Source organism: Dromiciops gliroides, chromosome 3 (genome assembly GCF_019393635.1).
Source record: "Dromiciops gliroides isolate mDroGli1 chromosome 3, mDroGli1.pri, whole genome shotgun sequence".
NCBI classification, from domain to species: Eukaryota; Metazoa; Chordata; class Mammalia; order Microbiotheria; family Microbiotheriidae; genus Dromiciops; species Dromiciops gliroides.
This window is the reverse complement of record NC_057863.1, coordinates 33,635,929-33,655,956: the sequence shown is the minus strand read 5'-3', so window position 1 is coordinate 33,655,956 and position 20,028 is coordinate 33,635,929. Positions and strand designations below refer to the sequence as shown.

Sequence of the window (20,028 nt, the reverse complement as noted above, 5' to 3'; positions counted from 1 at the left end):
CCACCCTGTATCTATGGCCCAACAAATAAAGAAAGGAGAGAGGGAAAGATGGGAGGGGAGAGAAAAAGGAAAAAGGAAAGAGAGAGGCAAGGAAGAGAAGCAGGGCAAGAAAAAAGGAAAAAATAGGAAGAAAGGAAGGAAGGGAGGGAAACAAAGAAATTAGGAAGAAAGGAAGGAAAGAAAAAAGGAAAAAAATAGGAAAGAAAAAATTACAGAAGAGAAGGAGGTCAAAGAACAATGACCCAAGATGGCATCATGCATTGGACCCCGGGCCACCTGTGTTAGGACCTTTGTGACTGGAAGTGGTCAGTAGACATCGTTTATACGTTTCAACTGAGGAGACAGGATCTGCTTGCTTCTTTCCATTATCCTGCCAAGATACTGCAATTACTGACTGAAAAGGAATAAGGCCAACAACTGAGTCACAAACACCATTTCCTGTAACACCTGGGGTTTCCTAGCAGGTCTCCCATCCAAGTCTTCCACCAGTCGCCATGAACTCAGTTAACTCATGAAATCATAGTCAGAGGCCAAATGGCCCCAGGAAACACAAGAGATATAAATCGATGCCTGTTCTGCACACAAGCACAAAGAGAGATGCACACCTCACATCAGAGGATCCGGTGGTAAAACTGAGCCACTCTCAAAATCAGAAAAGAGAAAGATCCTGTGAAACTTCAGGGCACAAGACAAACTACAAGCTGGGGCAAAGAAAATGAAAATCTGAAAGGCAGCTGCAAGCTCGCCTTCGCTAGGATTTCACTCATCCTTTGGGGAATGGGAAGATGCTACTGATTACGTGTTCACAGTCCAGCAGAGCTCATTCCCAACTCGCTCTGTCTCCTATAACATTTTCTCAGCAGGGACTGTCTGGGCGGTTTCATTTTTCAATCAGACCACCTTACATAAAATAATGCCTTATTTGTAAGGCATCCTGGTCAAGCTCGACTCTTAAACAGCCTGTACGCCCTGAGCTCGTTGCTGAGTTCCTAAGAACAAAAGATCATTGTCTCTTGGTTTCTTGGAACCCGGTCTGGTCAGATGTAATCCAGATGGGGAAATAAGCTTCTGCCTAAAGTGCTGAAGGTTCTTCTCACACGTCAAATTCTATCTCGCAAATCCCACTAGGCAATGATCATTTTACATTTAATTAAATAACAACAAACAAACAACAACAGCAATGGCAACAATAATGCCTTTGGTTTTCCACATTTGACAAGATTTTAAAACTGATTCATTTTTTTTTTTCTTTTTGGCCCAAATCTGCAATCTCCTCCATCTTTCTACTCCCTAAAGTTTAATCCACGGATATTAGTTATCTTGCATTTGCAATGGAATGACCTTCTTCTTCCTAGACCTGCTATTTCCTGTGCCAAAAAAATCTCCAGGCTGTTTGCAAAATCGCTGATACTGAGATAATCACGGGGAAACAGCACAGAGCAACAAAAAAGGGCCAAATGGAGCCAAGACCCAGATTGCTAAAAATGAATGGCATGTATTAGAAACCGAGGCTTTCTTAAGCAATTGTTTTTCAAACTGAGGATCCGTCAATCAACATCATACCACACTGGAATTAGGTCCTGATAATAATCAATACAAAGCACAAGGGGACTGAACATAAAAACAAACACACCCCATCCGTGCCGCAAGATGGCGGCATCAATGGATTCATAGACTAGAGACTCCGGAACAGTTCTTAACTAATGCTACATGAAAGAACTGTCCAAAGGAAAAAAAAAAGTACAAAATGAGATACTGACTTTGACTCAATGAGTCACAATAACTCTATTGAGTTGACAAATTCGGGAAAAGAAAAAGGAATATTTTTCTTCAGCCATAACCATGATTTCTTACCATTTGAAATTCAAATTTAATTGTGATGGCTTGTGGGTATCATCAAAAGATTCAAAAAACTATAACTGATGATGGCTGATGAATAGTTATAGACACATGGAACAAAATTGCCAGAAATGATAAGAAAGACGAGCTTATTTGTTACTTGAGAAGCATTCTTAAACTCAAACGAGATGCATTAATTTCGATGAGAGGTGTAGACCTACTAACTTTATTCTGCCTTGGTTTTCAATAGTCAGCGATTACAATTGAGCCTTACCACTTTTTTCCATGCTTCATATAGTTATTGTTTATGCACAATATTTCTTTAATACAAGTATGATGCCGCTTGGTCAATGAGGTGGTTTTTTTTTTTTTAAATGAGTGGTATTTTAACAGATGGATAAAAAGATACCCACCTCATCCCATTCTAAAAGGTAGCTGGTGACTTTTGAACCGTTGTCGATTGGTGCCTAAAAAAAATAAAGAAAAGGAAGTTAGTACAGCTTAAAATCAAACGTCCTATCCCTCTACTTTACCTATGATAGGCCTGTGATCTTATTGGTGTGAGTAACTCTCCTCACCAGTGTAGACTGCAGCCTACCCTTGTCTTCTGTTCTGGTGAAGTGATCTTTCAGCGTATCTTCCACAAAGAGCCTAACCCAACAACTTTGTCCAATTCTTCAATGTAACAAAGACTACCATATTATTGCATGAATTACAAGTGCTCTCAAGACCTCCAAAGTCCCAACATACTTAACCCAGCCAGTCACAAACCAACCCAGCAACCAAACCTTACAATTTGTCTTCCAGATGCTACTGAACAGAATGTATGTCCCTCAGTGACTCATTTTTAAGCTCATTCATAAATCACACTAGAGTGAGCATGTTCTCTACAAAACCAGCTACACTTTAAACTTCCTGAGGGAGGAAACTGTGCATTTGATTTCTTTTTTGGGATGCTGCCCTTAAGAGTTTTACACATCACAGGCAGTCAATGCATGCAGCTGATACACTGACAAACAGTAGTCTGGGAATCTTTTATGCTGGCTTTCTTCTCTCGGTAGCAAAACAAATTAAAATATAGTGGTGAGGGGGATGAGGAGGGTACTGACTGTCACCTTCACCACCAAAGAGCTGTTCAGAGAATCCTCGTGTCTACTAATCTCTGGTAACTTGAGAAATGCTAAAGTCTGGGAGGCTCATCATCAAGAAATTAAAGTTGAAACTGAAATAGGTGCTTTCATTTCCCAGAGTACTGAAGAGGCCTGGGAAGTATTTTTGAGGACTAAGTCAATAAAAAGAAAACATCGATGTGAAAGGATTGCTTTCTTCTTAATTATTAAAGCTGCTGGGACAGCAGGCAACAGACCACCAAAGATCACAATTTCATCCAGTTTGTTTCAAGCAGAGTCTAAATCTGTGATGCCCAACCCTGGTTGTTGTGTAATTCCCCAGGCTAACTTTAGTTATCTTGATGAAGATTGCCACATGATCCTCAAAACAAAACTGGTCATTCTTTTTTTCCCCCCAAGAATTAAATATAGGTCATACAGCACTTATAGGAGGAGATGTCTACATGTCAAGAAATCAAGTCAACAATGACAGGGAGCTGTGAGTCCAGACATTTGGGTAATCACTGACCTGGATTATCCTTGGAAGCCAGAAGAGAAAATAGGATGGTTCAGTTTCTAAGCCAATTTCAACTTTGGCCTATTGGCTGAGACAGTCATAAAATGGTGACTTCATCTTGACTACCAGATAAATATCATGCGGTTGCCTGCCCAGGTAGGATTGCAGGGTAAAAGCCTGTGCTTCACAGGGAACCGTCAGAAGAAAGATTGGACCACTCCTCCTGCTTGTTCTAGGAATACAACGTGTAACTAAGCCTCACTAATACTTGGTTTTCTCAGCTGTCTGCTTTCTCTGATTTTAAGTACATAGGCCTTGAACCAAAGTCTGGATGACCACGGGTCACATTGGAGAGGGGGACTCCACACAGGGACTTTGTGGTGAGGTAGAGTTTGAAGGATTTAGTCACTGACACACAGTAGTAGTTGTTTTTTGTTGTTGTTGTTGTTGTTGTTTTTTAGTGAGGCACTTGGGGTTAAGTGACTTGCCCAGGGTCACACAGCTAGTAAGTGTTAAGTGTCTGAGGTTGGATTTGAACTCAGGTCCTCCTGACTCCAGGGCCGGTGCTCTATCCACTGCACCCCCTAGCTGCCCCTTTACAATAGTAGTTTTTTTTTTTTTTAGTGAGGCAATTGGGGTTAAGTGACTTGCCTAGGGTCACACAGCTAGTAAGTGTTAAGTGTCTGAGGCCGGATTTGAACTCAGGTACTCCTGACTCCAGGGCCGGTGCTCTAACCACTTCGCCATCTAGCTGCCCCTACAATAGTAGTTTTAATGAGACTTGTAGCTTTTATGAGAATTGACTAATTCTGCCTCTAAGCAATGACTGTTAGAAAAATGTCGGTTATCATGGGCTTTCAGGGCTAGCATCAGACTTTAATGACCAGGACTATTAGTCTCTAGAAGGAGGAGGAGGAGGAAATGCTTCTCAGGGACTAACAACAGCTGTCTACAGCTATCTGCAATCTTTGAAATTCATAAAAAGGGGGGCAGCTAGGTGGCGCAGTGGATAAAGCACGGACCCTGGAGTCAGGAGGACCTGAGTTCAAATCCGACCTCAGACACTTAACACTTACTAGCTGTGTGACCCAGGGCAAGTCACTTAACCCCAACTGCCTCACCCCCAAAAAACAAATAAATAAAAAATGAAAAATGAAATGCATAAAAAGGCATTTCCTCCAAATATTCTAAAATTCCTACCTCTCATGACTCTATATTCCCGCTTGGGAATTGGACTTGGTCAGCATCTAGCCTGAATTAAAGAGGTTTTACTAGAGTTTATACCCCAGTTTTCGCCCAGCACATTTCCTACAGGTCAGTTATACTATCTGACCTTTGATTTGTGTATATAAATATTCTACCAGATTTGAAAAGGTCTGCTTGCAGTGATCATCGATTGAAGTGAAGAGAATTACGACCACTCAAGCAGAGAAAAAAATAAATCAAGAAGTCACTGGGAAGCTTCATTTGATTAAAATCCTGAAATTCAAGGTGGTCCTCTACTAGTCCAATGGATCTATGAGCGCGGTGTGAGGGGTGAACCTTTTAAGAATGCAGGTCAGAGTGATCACCTGCCTGCCCATTCCATAGAATGGTAAAACCTGGGCTAAGTTTTAATTACGACTCGGACACTCATGTTCTTATACTGACCACTGAACCCCCCCACCCCCACTTCTATTATAGCTGGAGATGCATTTGCTGACTCCCACTGAAATTAACAAATAAATACAAATTATTTCCAAAATGTCCCCTTTTAAATTTCTCCTCCATTTGCACCAAAAGTCCAATCAACAGCATCCAACTAGACACATTCATTGAATAGAGTCATGAAAATAGGATAACGATGGATTACTAGTTACTGAAACCATAACATAAAACTTAAATAATGATCACAACTCTACATTTAGATCAGTTGTGAGATACATTTTTGGCACTCAGGTCTACTTACCTTCCACTGTAAAGTGAGTGAACTTTTGGTCCGATGTGACATCTTGGGAGGGTAGGGACTTTCGGGGGCACAGCTGTGAGTGGTAAAACTAACGGGTTCAGAGCATGATCCCTTTACCGAATTGTACATTGCATATACCCTGAAAGGAAGCACACACACACATATTTATAGATACACACACACACACATGTGGATTCAGTGGCAAAGACCAAAAATGATCCTGATTTTTTATCTGAGAGCTTTCCCCACCTGTTCCTTTCACTATTCAAACTATGACATGTTCTCAGCATTTGCTGGCCCTTGATCTCTTTTGAATTCAGAATCATTGGGATGTAGAATTATCTCAACAGAGGTTCGTCCATCAACGTTTTCAAGGGCCACCTTCTATAAGAAGCCCTTCCTGGACCCCATAGATGCTACCTCGTTCTCTCTCTCAGGTACAAAGAATGAGGAGTGTTTGATCATGGGAAGACTCATAGAGGACATGTCATGTTATTTCTTTTTTTTTTTTTGGCGGGGCAATGGGGGTTAAGTGACTTGCCCAAGGTCACACAGCTAGTAAGTGTGAAGTGTCTGAGGCCGGATTTGAACTCAGGTCCTCCTGAATCCGGGGACAGTGCTTTATCCACTGCACCACCTAGATGCCCCATGTCATGTTATTTCAAGGGCTGCCATGGGGGAGGTGAGAGAGTAGATCTGTTGGTTCCAAATGGAATGAGAGTCTTTTGCAGGAGGCAGTGGCTCTCCCCTGACTGGAGGCTGGATGCTCACTGTTTGGGTGTGTAAAAGTTGAGATTTCATTCAGGGAGGAATCAGCATACATGGACGCTAAGGTGCATTCCCCACCACTCAAATTTGGTGCTTTTATCTATTAAAGGTTCACCTAGAAACACCCTTGCTTCCTGCCAAGAGCAGATCTACATGTCTAACCCACTGCAGAACCTGTGCAAACAAACCCTTGTGAAGGATGCCAATGTGAAATATATAAACTAGGCATTCAAATTCAAGTAATCCGCTTGGATTTCAGGTATGGAAGCCAAATCTCTCTAGATATATTAGTACTTCTCTGGTGCTGAAAGCTCATCGACATTTTCTCCATCCCTTCTAGAAAAGTGCAGGAACTAAGTTGTTCAATGGATATCTGAAACGGTTTCCAACCTCTGATACTTACATTTCCTGGCCTGCTGGGGTATTTGACACTGGCATTTTTTTTCTCCCAGCCACACAAAATGGTCATATCTGCCTTATAATGTTCTCTCTTCCAAAAAGGGAAGAATAACCATTATTTTGACATTTATAGGGATCCTACAAGCCATGCCCACCAAAAAAAGAGCTTTTTTCTAAGCCAGAACATTTTATTACCAACATTTTGTTCTAGGACCTACCACAACTACTTTATGCATATAAAAACAGATTTATTCCAATTGACTTATCAGTTGTCTAGATCTGAGATTTCATTATTAAGGTGAAATCATCATGTGGGAACTCCCTCTCCCTATGCAAATGGGCATTTTGTCTAAAATGGACAGTGTTAAATAGACTTGGCTACCATGGCACAGCGAGAGGTCACTGCCATTTTCACTGATATGGAATTCCATTAGTGTTCTGGATTCCACCAAAGAATGAGAAAGAGAAGAAAATATAATAGTTTATTTGAATATAAATTAGTTTAGCAGTCCTATTTCTAGGCTATATTAATATGAATATAGCAGAAAATGAAGTAACAATGTAGAATCCTACATATTCTGAGGTGAAAAGTAGGACATCATTAATTTATTCGTCACACAGTTTTTTTAGAATTTCTTCATATTTGTGCTTTTATTGCTGTTCATATGCACTAAAATACTTAATTCTCTTCAACAGCAACGACAACAACCAGTATGATGTGTCAGAACTAGGAGATGAGCCTGTTTTTCTGATGGGGGGACGGTCTCTTTAGTACTTCTACCCACCTGCTAGGCAAAAACAAAAAAACAAAAAAAACCCAACCCATGCTTGGCAGGGATCCCCAGCAGATATAGAAAACTGCTTTGGGTTGGAGAAGTAGTTATATTTGTGAATACAGTATAGCTAAATGCTTATGAAAAATGAGGTACTCCAAATAGGTATGGTACTGGGGATCTATCAAAATATTCTGTCCATTTAAATTAAATTTTTTACGTTCTGATAAACCAAAGGCCACAACAATGGAATTAGATAAACCAGCTCCATCATTATTAACAAGTCCTCTTGGGGAAACGCTGGTAGATTCATGTTATATGCTTTATAAAAACTTTGAGTCCAAAGCATTTTTATATCCATTACACGGGAAGCAGCATGACCCAGTGGAGAAAGTAGATTCAGTGAGGGGCAATTTCGGTTGGAATCTGACCCTGGTGGTCTTAGGCAAGTCATTTAACTTTCTCTGCCCTCAGTTTCCTCATCGGTAAAATGAAGGGGAGTTGGACTAGCTGACTTCTTAGGTCTCTAGACTAAGGCTAAGATTCTAAGTCACCTAATCTCCTAAGGGCTATTTTTTGGTCTATAAAATGAAGGCACTGGACTAGAAATTCTCTAAGGTTCTATGATACACTATATTTCACGTTATTATTTGTTTTCATTGTTTGTTTTTGTGAGGCAGTTGGGGTTAAGTGACTTGCCCAGGGTCACACAACTAGTAAGTATTAAGTGTCTGAGCCTGGATTTGAACTCAGGTCCTTCTGAATCCAGGGCCGGTGCTCTATCCACTGCTCCACCTAGTTGCCCCTCTTACTTGTTTTCAACATCTTCACTGAGTTGCTGCATACCAGACAGGCAGAGAGGGGAGGTTAGGAGGAAGGAAGAGAAATTGGAACTGAATTTTTTTAAAAAAGAATGTTAAAAAGTCTTATTACGTGTAAATTAGGGGAAAATATTATTAAGAAAAATAAATCAGCCAGCCAGGGGTACCAGTTTGCCTCTCTCCAGAGAAGGGAGAACCACTTCATTAAAGAAAAAACAAAATAAAACATCAAGACCCACCTCAAAAAAACAAAGCCAAGCCCCACAATTAATGCAGTGTTGGCGCAAACATTCTCCACATTCACTTGAGGTCAAGTCCTGGCAAAATGCTGATGAAACAGGTGCATGAGGATTCTCAGAAATGTGCCCTCCACTCCCCCCCTCCCTCAAGCCCATCTGTAACCTGATCGGCTGGTGCCCCATCACCCTGTCAGCAGCAATGGCCACAGACTGAAAAGCTTTGGAGATGTTTCATCATGTGATAATTGGTCTGGGAAATGTTATCCCCCAAGATCACATCATTGGAAAAGTTACGGGGCCAAACTTTCCTGCGGCTGCTGAGTGATTAGAACAATGCTTGTCACTAAAAAGCAGAGGCCAAAAACACCCTGCTGAAACTGGTGGGACAATCAAAGGCTTTACAGAATTTTAGGTCTGGGAAGGATCCTTAGAATCCAACTTGTCCAATGCCTTCATTTTACTGAGAAGGAAATAGAGACCAAGGAAAGTGAAATGACTTGCCCAGTCATATAGGTAGAGTCACACCTGGCAGAGAACCAGTTAATTCAGTGCTGTGTTGCAGGCATGATGCTAAGTTCAGGGATATAAATACAAGGAATTAAATGATCTGTGTCCAAGGCTGCTGATTCCAAATCCAGGGCTATTTGGAAAATTTAAATGATGCTGATGCTTTATTTTTTATTATTATTATTAGTTTTTTTGGTGAGGCAATTGGGGTTAAGTGATTTGCCCAAGGTCACACAGCTAGTAAGTGTCAAGTGTCTGAGGCCAGATTTGAACTCAGGTCCTCCTGAACCCAGGGCTGGTGCTCTATTCACTGCGCCACCTAGCTGCCCCGATGCTGATGCTTTTCAAACTGAGCAATACATGGGGGCAGCTAGATGGTACAGTGGATAATGCACTGGTCCTGGATTCAGGAGGGCCTAAGTTCAAATCTGGCCTCAGACACTTGACACTTACTAGCTGTGTGATCTTGGGCAAGTCACTTAACCCTCATTGTCCCACAAAAAAATAAATAAAATAATAAAATAAAGTGAGTGATAACATGCTTTAATAGCTCTAATATATACTAGGTAGACAAAAGAAGACCAAGAGCTGTAAGATTTTGCTTTAGAAGAGAAGAGATGTGTCCAACTCTAGAAGAAAATGGATCTGGGAAATAATTAACAAGAAAAAAGAAAAAAAATACAACATAGATAATGTTAATTTGTGATTTTCAAAGTGAAAACATAAAAAATGTTTCTATCTGAGTTTGACAGCACTAGGCTAGAAGACACTGGTGTCCTGGAGGCATTTAGTTAGTTGGAGGGAGAAGATTGTTAAATCTGCAGTGTGAATATTTACACCTTGGAAATTAGGGAATGCTACAAATCAGGATAGATTTATTGTTTTGCTAATTATCTAAACTTAAGAAAGTGATGGAGAAAATGTTAATAATTCAGATTAAGCTTAAAAGTATGTTATGGGTACATTTCCTGCACCCCAGCTGTTAAATATTTATCTGAGGGGGCAATGGATAGGGCACCAGCCCTGAATTCAGGAGAACCTGAGTTCAAATATGGCCTCAGACACTTGACACTTACAAGCTGTGTGACTCTGGGCAAGTCACTTAACCCTCATTGCCCTGCAAAAACAAAAAACAAAACAAAACAAAACAAACAAAAAAACCCAAACAAACCCAAAAAACCAAATATTTATCTAAGCATTCCTGACAGTTACACCCAAAGTGTAGATAGAGGGCATCAGGAGATAGATGGTGGAGCCTGAGGTGTCCTAGTACAACTAGGGTTGAATATTACCACTGGTCCTTCCCCAGTGGCACAATGCTCACCTGAGCTATCCATATTTATGAAGGGGATTTTTAAAGAAGGGATATTATAGGATGCAGAGGAAAAAGCACTGGTTTTCAGCATGAGGCTTGTACAAACACATGGAGGTGGGAGACAGATGCTGAAAGTGAAGAACAGCTCTAGTCCCTTTCAGCTGTAACATCTCCATGACTTTTAACAAATGGGAGTGAAGCCCATTAAAACGTAAGCTCCAAAACGGATTGACTGGTTTCACTCTGTCTTTGTATCCCAAGAACTCGGCACAGTGTCTGATAGGTAAGAAAAATGGATGGATGCTTACTGATTGAGTGATGAGCGTGATGTTTTAAAAATTTTTATTAGCTCAAACAAAAGATTTCCATCAACCCATTGAAAAGCATGGTTGCTTTTCTTATACAGTCATTAGCAACTTTCCAAATGACAGAAGGCCCTGTCTGCCTTTTTGTTATGAATGGGAAAGTTTACACAGGTTACGAAATAGTAGTCGTAGCTAATAATTGACCATAGAATCCATCAGGTATATTATGAGTCAAGGTATTCCGGGAGAAAATGTTTAAACAAATAATCACTCCGATCTTAGAATGTCATACAACACTTATAAAAAAATCCTTCTCTGGGAATTTAATTATAAAGAGCTAAGTCTCCCTATCTATATTTATCTAGTTTTCTGTTACTTTTGATAAAGTTTATATATTTCCTGTTCCAGTAATCCTTGGTTAGTCATGGAGTATGTAGATGCATGCTTTAAATGTTAAGGAACTATACCAAATACAGAGAATATCAGAGCTAAATCAAAGATCCATGATTCTGGCAAGTGAGAGAGTGAGTTAGGGAAAGAAGAAAGCAAGAAAGCAAGAAAGCAAGAGAAAGAGGGAAGGGAGGAAGGAAGGAAGAAAGAGGGAAGGGAGGAAGGAAGGAAGGAAAAAAGGGAGGAAAGGAGAGAGAAAAGGGAAAGAGAGAAAGAGAGAGAGAGAGAGAGAGAGAGAGAGAGAGAGAGAGAGAGAGAGAGAGAGAGAGAGAGAGAGAGATGGGAGAAAGGAAGAGACAGAAAAAGGAGAAAGAAAAAAAGATGCAAAGCAAGAAAACAAACATACAATGCATTAAGCCCATAGATTTATCTCTTCAAGTAAGACACAACTTGGGCGCCATAACTCACCTGACATGATAATCTGTGGCTGGCCTAAGGTCTTTCAGGCTACATTCTAAATCTTCTCCACTGAAAAGAGAAATCGTCTATGAAGTTTTGAAAACAGTTTCAAAGAATACAGGTACTAGTTTTTGGTTCCCAAAGGAGACAAGGAGATGAACAAAAAGGTGATATCAGACTTGATAAGGCAGGGGATAAACAATGAGGGAGGTCTTCTTATATTCAGAACATGAAAGACTAATTTAAAAAAAAATTTTTTTTGGTGAGGCAATGGGGGTTAAGTGACTTGCCCAGGGTCACACAGCTAATAAGTGTCTGAGGCCAGACTTAAACTCAGGTCCTCCCGACTCCAGGGCCAGTGCTCCATACACTACGCCATCTAGCTGCCTGAAAGACTAATTTTCCCAAAGGTATCTTCCAAAAGGCAGCAGTTGGCCTGTCTTCCACAGTAGGATCACATCATTTCTAACAACCAACTATAAGGAGCTAATGTTATCACCCTTGTCATCTGAGGACAGAAGAGGCTGAAATGAGCCTCCTGAGCGCCTCACCTGTGTGTCTCCATCTGTACTTTGTAATTAGATGCTAATGTGGTCATTTCATGGCCTAGGCAGACTGCAGACTCCTTGTGAGCAAGGACCATTTCATTCCCATCCTACCCAAATACCTAGCACTGAGCTTTGTAAACAGCCAGTTTGAACAAATGCTTGTTGAGTTGAATTAGAAATGAAATCGTTTAGATCAAGTCAGAGCCCAGATTACTCAACTCATCTAATATTCTCAGAATGGATGTGTTCAATTCTGTTGGGAAGCTCTACCGACTTTCCATGGAGTTTTCTTTTTGATGCCAATAATGATTCAATTAAAAAAAAAAAAACACCACAACACAGAAAATGTATTTATAAATAAACTCAAAGGTAAGAATGTGTTCAAATTACTGTCCTATTTTTAATTTCAGGAAAGACTTCAGAAATGTTGATAGAAAATGTCCCCTTCAATTAAGAGGAAGCCCCCAAATTATGAATAGTTATGTTCCAACAGTTTCCTGCCAAATCAGTTGATTGGATCTTGGAACACGTTCACAAAGAGCATCAACATTCAGTGCAGTGGTTAAGTTCTCAGGCTGGCCCCCAAAATCCTATTTACTCCACAGTGTGCCTAAAACCTGTCAGGAGTGTGCTAATAGCACCAAAGACTCTAATGGGCGTCAGTGGGGAACATTCATTGTTCTTGACTTGAGTTAGTAGCCATTTATTCTCGCTTTGCTATAGTGAGGACAGAGACTGTCAGTCCCTAATGCCTCTCCAACTGTAAGGCAGAAAAACAGGGAGGTTTTTCTGTGTTTCACTTCCTTGTGTTGACCTCTATGAACTGGGGCAAGGAGTCAGGATGATGGAAAGGTAGGGTGGGGGTGAAGGGGGAGAGAGGGGTGCACGGTGGGAGGGTGGGAGAGATAAAGAATTATGGGAAGGGCCTCAAGCCCAAAACATGGGCATTTTCCTTCAGGGGGAAGGGAATAGAAATAAATGATACAATTAACCTTACCTGTAAATTATCTTGTATTTTCCATCCCTCCCTTTGTCTGATAAGGCCACTTCATAGCTATAGGGGTAGGGTGGGTTGTTGTGGGGCCTATCTCCACTTGAAAGGCCAGTGGGAGGGGCCCATGAGAGTAGGACTGTCCTTGCTTGGACATTGGAGACCTAAGGAAGAAAATCAGGGTAAAAATGGTCAGATCAATACCTCACCTTCTGCTTGCTCACACTGGATGATAAACGCATTGTACTTACAAACCCAAACATGAGAGTGAGTTTTAATTTGCCAATAGGTAAGAATTTTTAATTAAAATGCATTATAAGAAGAAAGGCAAGAAATATATTTTACCAAAATTTTAACAGCATCACGAACCACACTGTAGTCATTCAACATCTGGCCTGATAACAAAACATCTGCACCAACGATAGTGATATCATACAAAGTGGATACATTGTGTGTTCTGGGAAGAGCCTGATGAGGTCTGTTACTTTCATATAATTACAATTAAGATAAAACTCAATTCTCTCAACGTTGAATTTAACAACGACAGAATAAAATTAGATAATTCTTTGACTTAAAATCTGGTTTAAAAAAAAGATATCAGCATGATGCATAGTGAGCAAATCTCAACTATGGAAGAACTAGGTTCACATGCTACTTCTAACACATACTGTGTAACCTACACTCTCTGAATGACCACGTAACTCTGTAATACATTTAGTGGCCATCACTCTTTCCATTTACGATGTGGTAGTAAACATATATATTGTCTTCCTAGGGCAGCATCCTTCACTTTGCATCAGTTCCTATGTCTTCTCATGCTTCTTGGCATTCATCACATTCATAAATATTCATAGCATAAAACTATTTTCTTATTTTTATGCACCACAGCTTGGTCAACCCATTCTAGAACTGATTGGAATCTACTTTATTAAAGGGCCCCCCAAAATGCTGCTATAAATATCTGATGTTTATGAGAGTTTTTTTTAAATCACTGCTTTCCTTGAGATAGTTCTCTTTTTAGTCACCGACTTCCTTGGCGACAGTAGAATTTCTGGGTCAAAGGAAATGTTATTTGCTTTCTTTGCAAATTTGACTGTATAATATTTTTAAAAAGAGAAACATGGTAAACTCTAGTTTAGCAAAGCAATTGAGTTCTACTTAGTGGTTTATTGTTAAAAAATTTCAACAGGGAGAGTATCTGCCTGAGAAGGATGCCCCTTTTCCTAAATTTGTTTTTGTCTCTCATTCCTCTGTTCAGTAACTTACAGTGATTCCCTATTCCTTACCAAGTAAAGTTCAAACTCCAATATTTAAAGTATAAGCTCTTCTACAAGCTATAGCCATCACTATTGATATGGGGAGAAAGCACATGGGTCCTTGGGATTCCTCTGTAAAGAATTACACTCTCGCCCAAGACCTAATTAGGAATGAAAGAACAGGTTTATGGGGGTACAAGGGAAACTGGCCGGGAGGAAGGTTTTGCAGAAACAAAATGCTTTCTTCCCCAACTAGCTGGGGAGCGCCATTTTATAGGGTTTATTAGATGGGGTGGGTAAGAGTCTCTTATTGGGTTAGGGGCTGGGGGTCCTTCTGCATTGCTCTGGGGTAGGAGGAATCCCTCCAGAGCAATCTGGTGGTGGGCCTCAACTTTGTCCTGATGGGTCTAAACAGTCTGCTGGTGGGCGGTTCCAGGTGATCTTCTCCTGGATTACCTCATCCAGGTGCTCAGGAGGGCTGGAATGCAGGGTGGTGTTCCTCAACCAAGCTTGCCCCTTATCTCTTTTGGGGGTGTGTGTCTCCTTGATTGAGTTCAAGGAGAGGCCTACTTGATTTCAAGGGAAAACCCTTGAGGTTTCAAGGAAAAAGTTCCTTGAACTCCCCAGAGAACTGTTGGGGTAACCGGGGCCCATAATCCTCCCATGGCACTATTTTTCTTTTCTTTTTTTTTTTTTTGGCCATCACTATTTTTCAAGCTTAATCTTATTCTCTCTTCCACATGTTTGACATCCCAGGCTCTGAAAAGATACCTGATATTTCCTGCCACCATACTATTGATAACATAGTGTCATGGGGAAAATGAGTAGGGGCTTTGGGGTCCTTAGGAATTCCTCTTTAAAGAATTATACCCTCTTGTACACAAAACCAGTTAGAATAAGATAGTAATTTATTTAGGGGCAAGGGAAGGGAGGGGGAAGGGAAACCAAGAGAAATCCTTGGACTTCTCATGGGGAGAAAGGCATAGAGCTTGGCTCTGAGATACCAATCTCCTTGAGCAGGAGACTGGCAGGTACTTTTTATAGGGGACTGAGGGGAGTGACCATCTCAAGGTGGAAAGTTCCTTTAGTGAGGGACGGCCATCCCCCATTGGTGGTGGCTGGAGGGATTGGGTGAGGGGTGGCTGCAGATCTCTTCAACACAAAGGAAGCAGCCACACCTAATCTTGTCACCCCAGGGTTGAGGGAGACTTGAATGAAGGGTGGGGGTCCCAAAACTAGCTCAATCCTTACTGGTTCATCTTATCTCTCTAGGCTTATCTGTCCTCTGGTTTAGTTTCTCAAGGAGAAGATTACTTGATGTGCCCCAGAGAACTTCTGGGGTGCTCTGGGCCCACAACAATAGTATCTTGTATCTGGACTGACATCTGTGTGTTATATCCTCACACTAATCTGTAAACTATGAGGCAGGGATTATATCATGTTTAAATTCACCATCTCTTGTAGCATAAGGAATAGAATTCTGCAGGCAGCTAACTGGTGCAGTGGATAGAGTGTTGAGCCTCAAGTCAGGAAGGCCAGGGTTCAAATCCAGCCTCCGACAATTACCAACTAAATTACCCTGGGCAAGTCACTTAATCTGTTTGCCTCAGCTTTAAAATGATAAATAAAATAAAATAATAGATACATTAATTTTTATAAAATGTATAAAAAATAGGGTAGGTGTGAGGATCAAATGAAATATTTGTAAAGCATTTAGCACAGTGCCTGAATATAGTAGGTGATATATAAATGCTAGCTACCACTAATAATAGTCATCATTATTATTAGAGGATTCTTAAGTATTAGTGAATTATCAATTCATTATCAAACTATAAGGAAAGGGAGGGAATGAACGATAGAAATACTTTTCTTATCCACTGTTAGTATACACTATAAATTTTGCTAAGTAGGTCTTTGTTAAGTCAAGGACTTTTTTTTTTAATTAAGTAAATTGATTAGGTCCTGGAAATCAGAGAAAGTAATGACAACTCTATATGATTTTGAGAAAATGGTATACATTAAGCAATAGCTACTATTCATACAGTTCCTTAGGGTTTGTAGGGTACTTTGCATATATTATCTCATTTGATTAAGCAATGACTTCATGAATGGCTACTTAAAATAATATTCTGTCTCTCAATAAATAGTGAATATAAATCATGTCCCTTAAAATGGTAAATGGCTGTGGATTCATATCAATTTGCATTCCCAGCTTTGTAGCTTATCTGGGCACCATTTTTCTTTTGAGAAGTTAGCTAAATTAGCATGCTGCATTGCAATAAATATTCAACCTGTGACATGTATTTTCCTCTGGTTCTTCAGTGCCAGATTTATGAAAAGAAAAAAAAAAGAATTCCTGAACCACAGCACTTTTCTACAAAGGCTACTTTGGACCTCTTTCTGGGAACCTATTTAAGGGAGCTTGGAATGACTAAGGGTAGCAAGAGTTTAATTTGCAATGGAAAAATACTGACAGCTTCCCTAGAGGGTTACATAACAATGGCCCCTTCTCCCTATTTTTTAGACAGTTATAAAAAAAGTCATATGGCAAGAGAGAAATTAAAGATAAAAGTACTGGCCACAGAGAAAAATAATTATCCCTATCTTTAGGTAATAAGGTGCTTCATTTAGAAAAATTTAGAGAATTTGTAGTGAGATTATCCGGCTAACCCAGAAGGGAACTGAGGTTCAGAGACATGAAGTTATTTCTCAGTAGTACAAAATCACAGATGGGGCCTTAAAGGCCACCTAGTCCAAACCCCTCATTTTACAAATGAGGAAACTGAGGTGGGGGGGGGAGAGGAGGGCAAATGAGAAGTGATTTCTCCAAAATCACAGAACCAACAAATATCAGAGAGGGGAATTCTAATCCAGAAGGACGTTAGAGGAGGTAATAAGCAATACACCACCATTAATTTTGGACAATATGAACATCAGGAGGTGTGATAACTGGACAGGAGTCAGGCTTAATTTCAGGGTTCTAAACCCTTTTTAGGACATGAATCTCTGTGGGAGTCTAGAACCTGAGGATGCCATCTCAGAATAATGTTAAATGCATAAAATAAAATACATGGGATTACAAAGGAAAACAATTATATTAAAATGAAGCAATCAAAATATTAAAAGAAAAAGTTCAGACTCCCAGGTTAACAACCCCTACCATAGAAGGAAAAATGGGTTTGCTAGGCATATTAATAATGGAAGTTGATATAAAAAGGAATTTAGATATCACATAAAGTATCCATTATTAGCCATTCAAATATATATCATTCTCATCTGTTTATTAAAACAATATCCTGAGGAACTGCTATAGAAAACAATTAGCCTAATTTTAGCTTGTCTGTATACTAGGAAGTGCTACAATTTCATTTCCTTTTAATCATTCACATCTTCGGTCTGCCTTTCCTCTCTCCACTTTTGGCTTTCTCCCCCTCCTCATTCTGGTTTCCTTTCTAACCCTTTCCCACCACTCATCCTGGCTGATTATAATAATCTATCTTTTTTTTTTTAAACAGAATGACTTTTTGGTTTGGATTTTTTGGTGAGGCAATTGGGGTTAAGTGACCTGCTCAGGGTCACACAGCTAGTAAGTGTCAAGTGTCTGAGGCCACATTTGAACTCAGGTCCTTCTAAATCCAGGGCCAGTGCTCTATCCACTGTGTCACCTGGCTGCCCCTAGAATGACTTTTAAAAGATTGCTGCTTACTGCAATCTATCAATTAACTAATTAATTAACTGATCGATCTATTATTGCCCAGGATCATGAGTATCTGAGGCAGGATTTGAACTCAGGTAATCCTGATTTCAGGGACATCAGTGCCAAGCAATGAGGTTTTTGCCTGAATCAGAATATCCATCATGTTCTCAACAAGCATCCAAGTTAGGGCTGCCATCTTCCTGCAGAGAGAGGCTCAGATTGACTCATCTTGGCTTGGCTTCAGAGAAGGAAGTACAGGAGGGATGGTTCAGGGAGGGAATTTAGAAGTCCATGAAGGCATTTCAGGGTCCCACGGGAAGGGACTCCAGCTTCAAAAGTGCCCCAAGAGAAGTGTGTGATAAAGCAAGGGAAAACAAACCACCCAAGAGGGCATTCTCCAAGAAAGAGGTCCTTGTAAATCTAGGAATTTCACAACGAACAGTTTCCTTTCCCAATTCCTGATTGTCTGAGAACCATCAAAGGGTCTTGCTTCTATGCAGCTGTTTACCTTTCAAAGAAATCTCTCTGACACAGGACAGATGCCTATATTGGGTCAGTTTGCTCAGTGCTGGGCCCTTCAAATCATTTGTGGCTTGAAGTTCAATGGAGTTACTCATTAGCAAGTGTGAACAACAGTGAATGCAAAGTCCAGCTCCTGTCTGTTTACATGAGCAAAGTAAACTGCTCATTAGTATTAGTGAGAATATTTCCAACATCACTACCAAAGAGTAATAAAGCAATTTAGAGGAGGGTTGTTTTAGGTTTTTTTAGAGAAAGGTAGATACCTCTTGCAAACTATTTAAGATTATTTTTTATACTACAGCTATGATTTTAAATTCCAAATCACTGACTTACTTTTGCACAATTCCCATGGGGTGACACACCCTCATCACCATATCCTGGAGACCTTGGAAATCCAAAAATATTTGTTTACATCTCTCACAGAATAGCACCTCCAGAGTGAATCTGGGTAGGTTAAACTGGATCATAAAATTGAAATCTGGAAAGGATTTACTCCAAGGCCTTATTTTATAGAGGAAGAAATAGAGGCCGAGCGAGGGGAAGGGCCTTTTGGGAGCTCCTAGGCCACGCTATGGGGGTGGCATTCAGATTTGGGTTTTAAGTCTGCAAATATGGTGTTCTCTCCATTAATGAGTCCTCCTGCCTCACTCCACCTACACATCAGCTCAGGCCTAGAAACCAAAGCTTCCATTACCAGAAAGAAAACATGAATTCAATCAATGAATCAATCAATCAATGAGTGTCAGCACTGTGTTATGTGATGAGGGGTACAAAGAAAGATATACATGCCCCCCACACTCAGAGAGTTTCTTCCATCTGGTCATTAATCCAGCGTAAAGCCGTTATTTAAAAATTAAACGTACAACTTTTATATTCCAAGAGCTACAGGTCATGGAGTTATTAAGTGTAGCTAGAAAATAGGAGGTAAGTGCAACAAGGCCCTTTTCCAGTATGAGAGTTCATCCTTTGCTTCCCAACTGCAGTGGCTGCCATCTTGGCTCTTTCTTATCTTCCACAAAGACACCTGAAATCCTCCTTCCCATCTCTGGGGCTGGTAATTTCACTATTCTTGCTGCTGAACCATGGTGTCACTGCTTCTATCTCTATTACTTAATGCTACTCACTGGAGAGGTCATCATATTTTTTTAGGACCTCAGTGTTGGAAGGGATCTCAAAGTCATTTGATTTGAGGGAAGACCTCAAGTAAGGGAGGAAAACTATTTACCAAGGATGCCTATTTCGCTTTCAGACTGTTGTAATTATTAGGAGGTTTTCCCTTACAATGAGGCTAAATCTCCTACTTTTGTTAATTCACCCATTATGCCTGGTTCTGTCTTCTAAGATGAGGCAGAAATAGTCTAAACTTTTCTTCCCTATAATACCTTTTTTTAAATGCTTGAAAATAGCTTTGATACACCTCTTTCTCCCAAATACATCTGTTCCTTAGGCTAAACATCATAAGGCAATTCTATTCTTCCTCAAAGACCATTCAGCTTTAAAATAGAGTACTCAGAGTACTAAGAGCTGAATACAGTACCTTGTTCCTATGAAGAAATGGGGCACTATGGGTACACATGATGTTGGACTTGGGTGATACATTGGCTACGTTTGCTGAACAGTTTTTT

At 40.2% G+C, this 20,028-nt stretch overlaps 1 protein-coding gene across 1 annotated transcript in view; it reads right to left on the bottom strand.

Moving 5' to 3' along the window:
- FNDC3B (fibronectin type III domain containing 3B) overlaps nt 1-20,028 on the bottom strand; it is a 399,493-nt gene that overhangs the window by 100,843 nt on the left and 278,622 nt on the right. Inside the window, exons 8-11 of the mRNA XM_043994436.1 lie at nt 12,935-13,092; nt 11,399-11,458; nt 5,414-5,552; nt 2,253-2,306 (exon numbers count right to left, since the gene is read on the bottom strand). Of these exons, the coding sequence (XP_043850371.1) occupies nt 2,253-2,306; nt 5,414-5,552; nt 11,399-11,458; nt 12,935-13,092 (411 nt within the window). The remainder of the gene's footprint in view (nt 1-2,252; nt 2,307-5,413; nt 5,553-11,398; nt 11,459-12,934; nt 13,093-20,028) is intronic.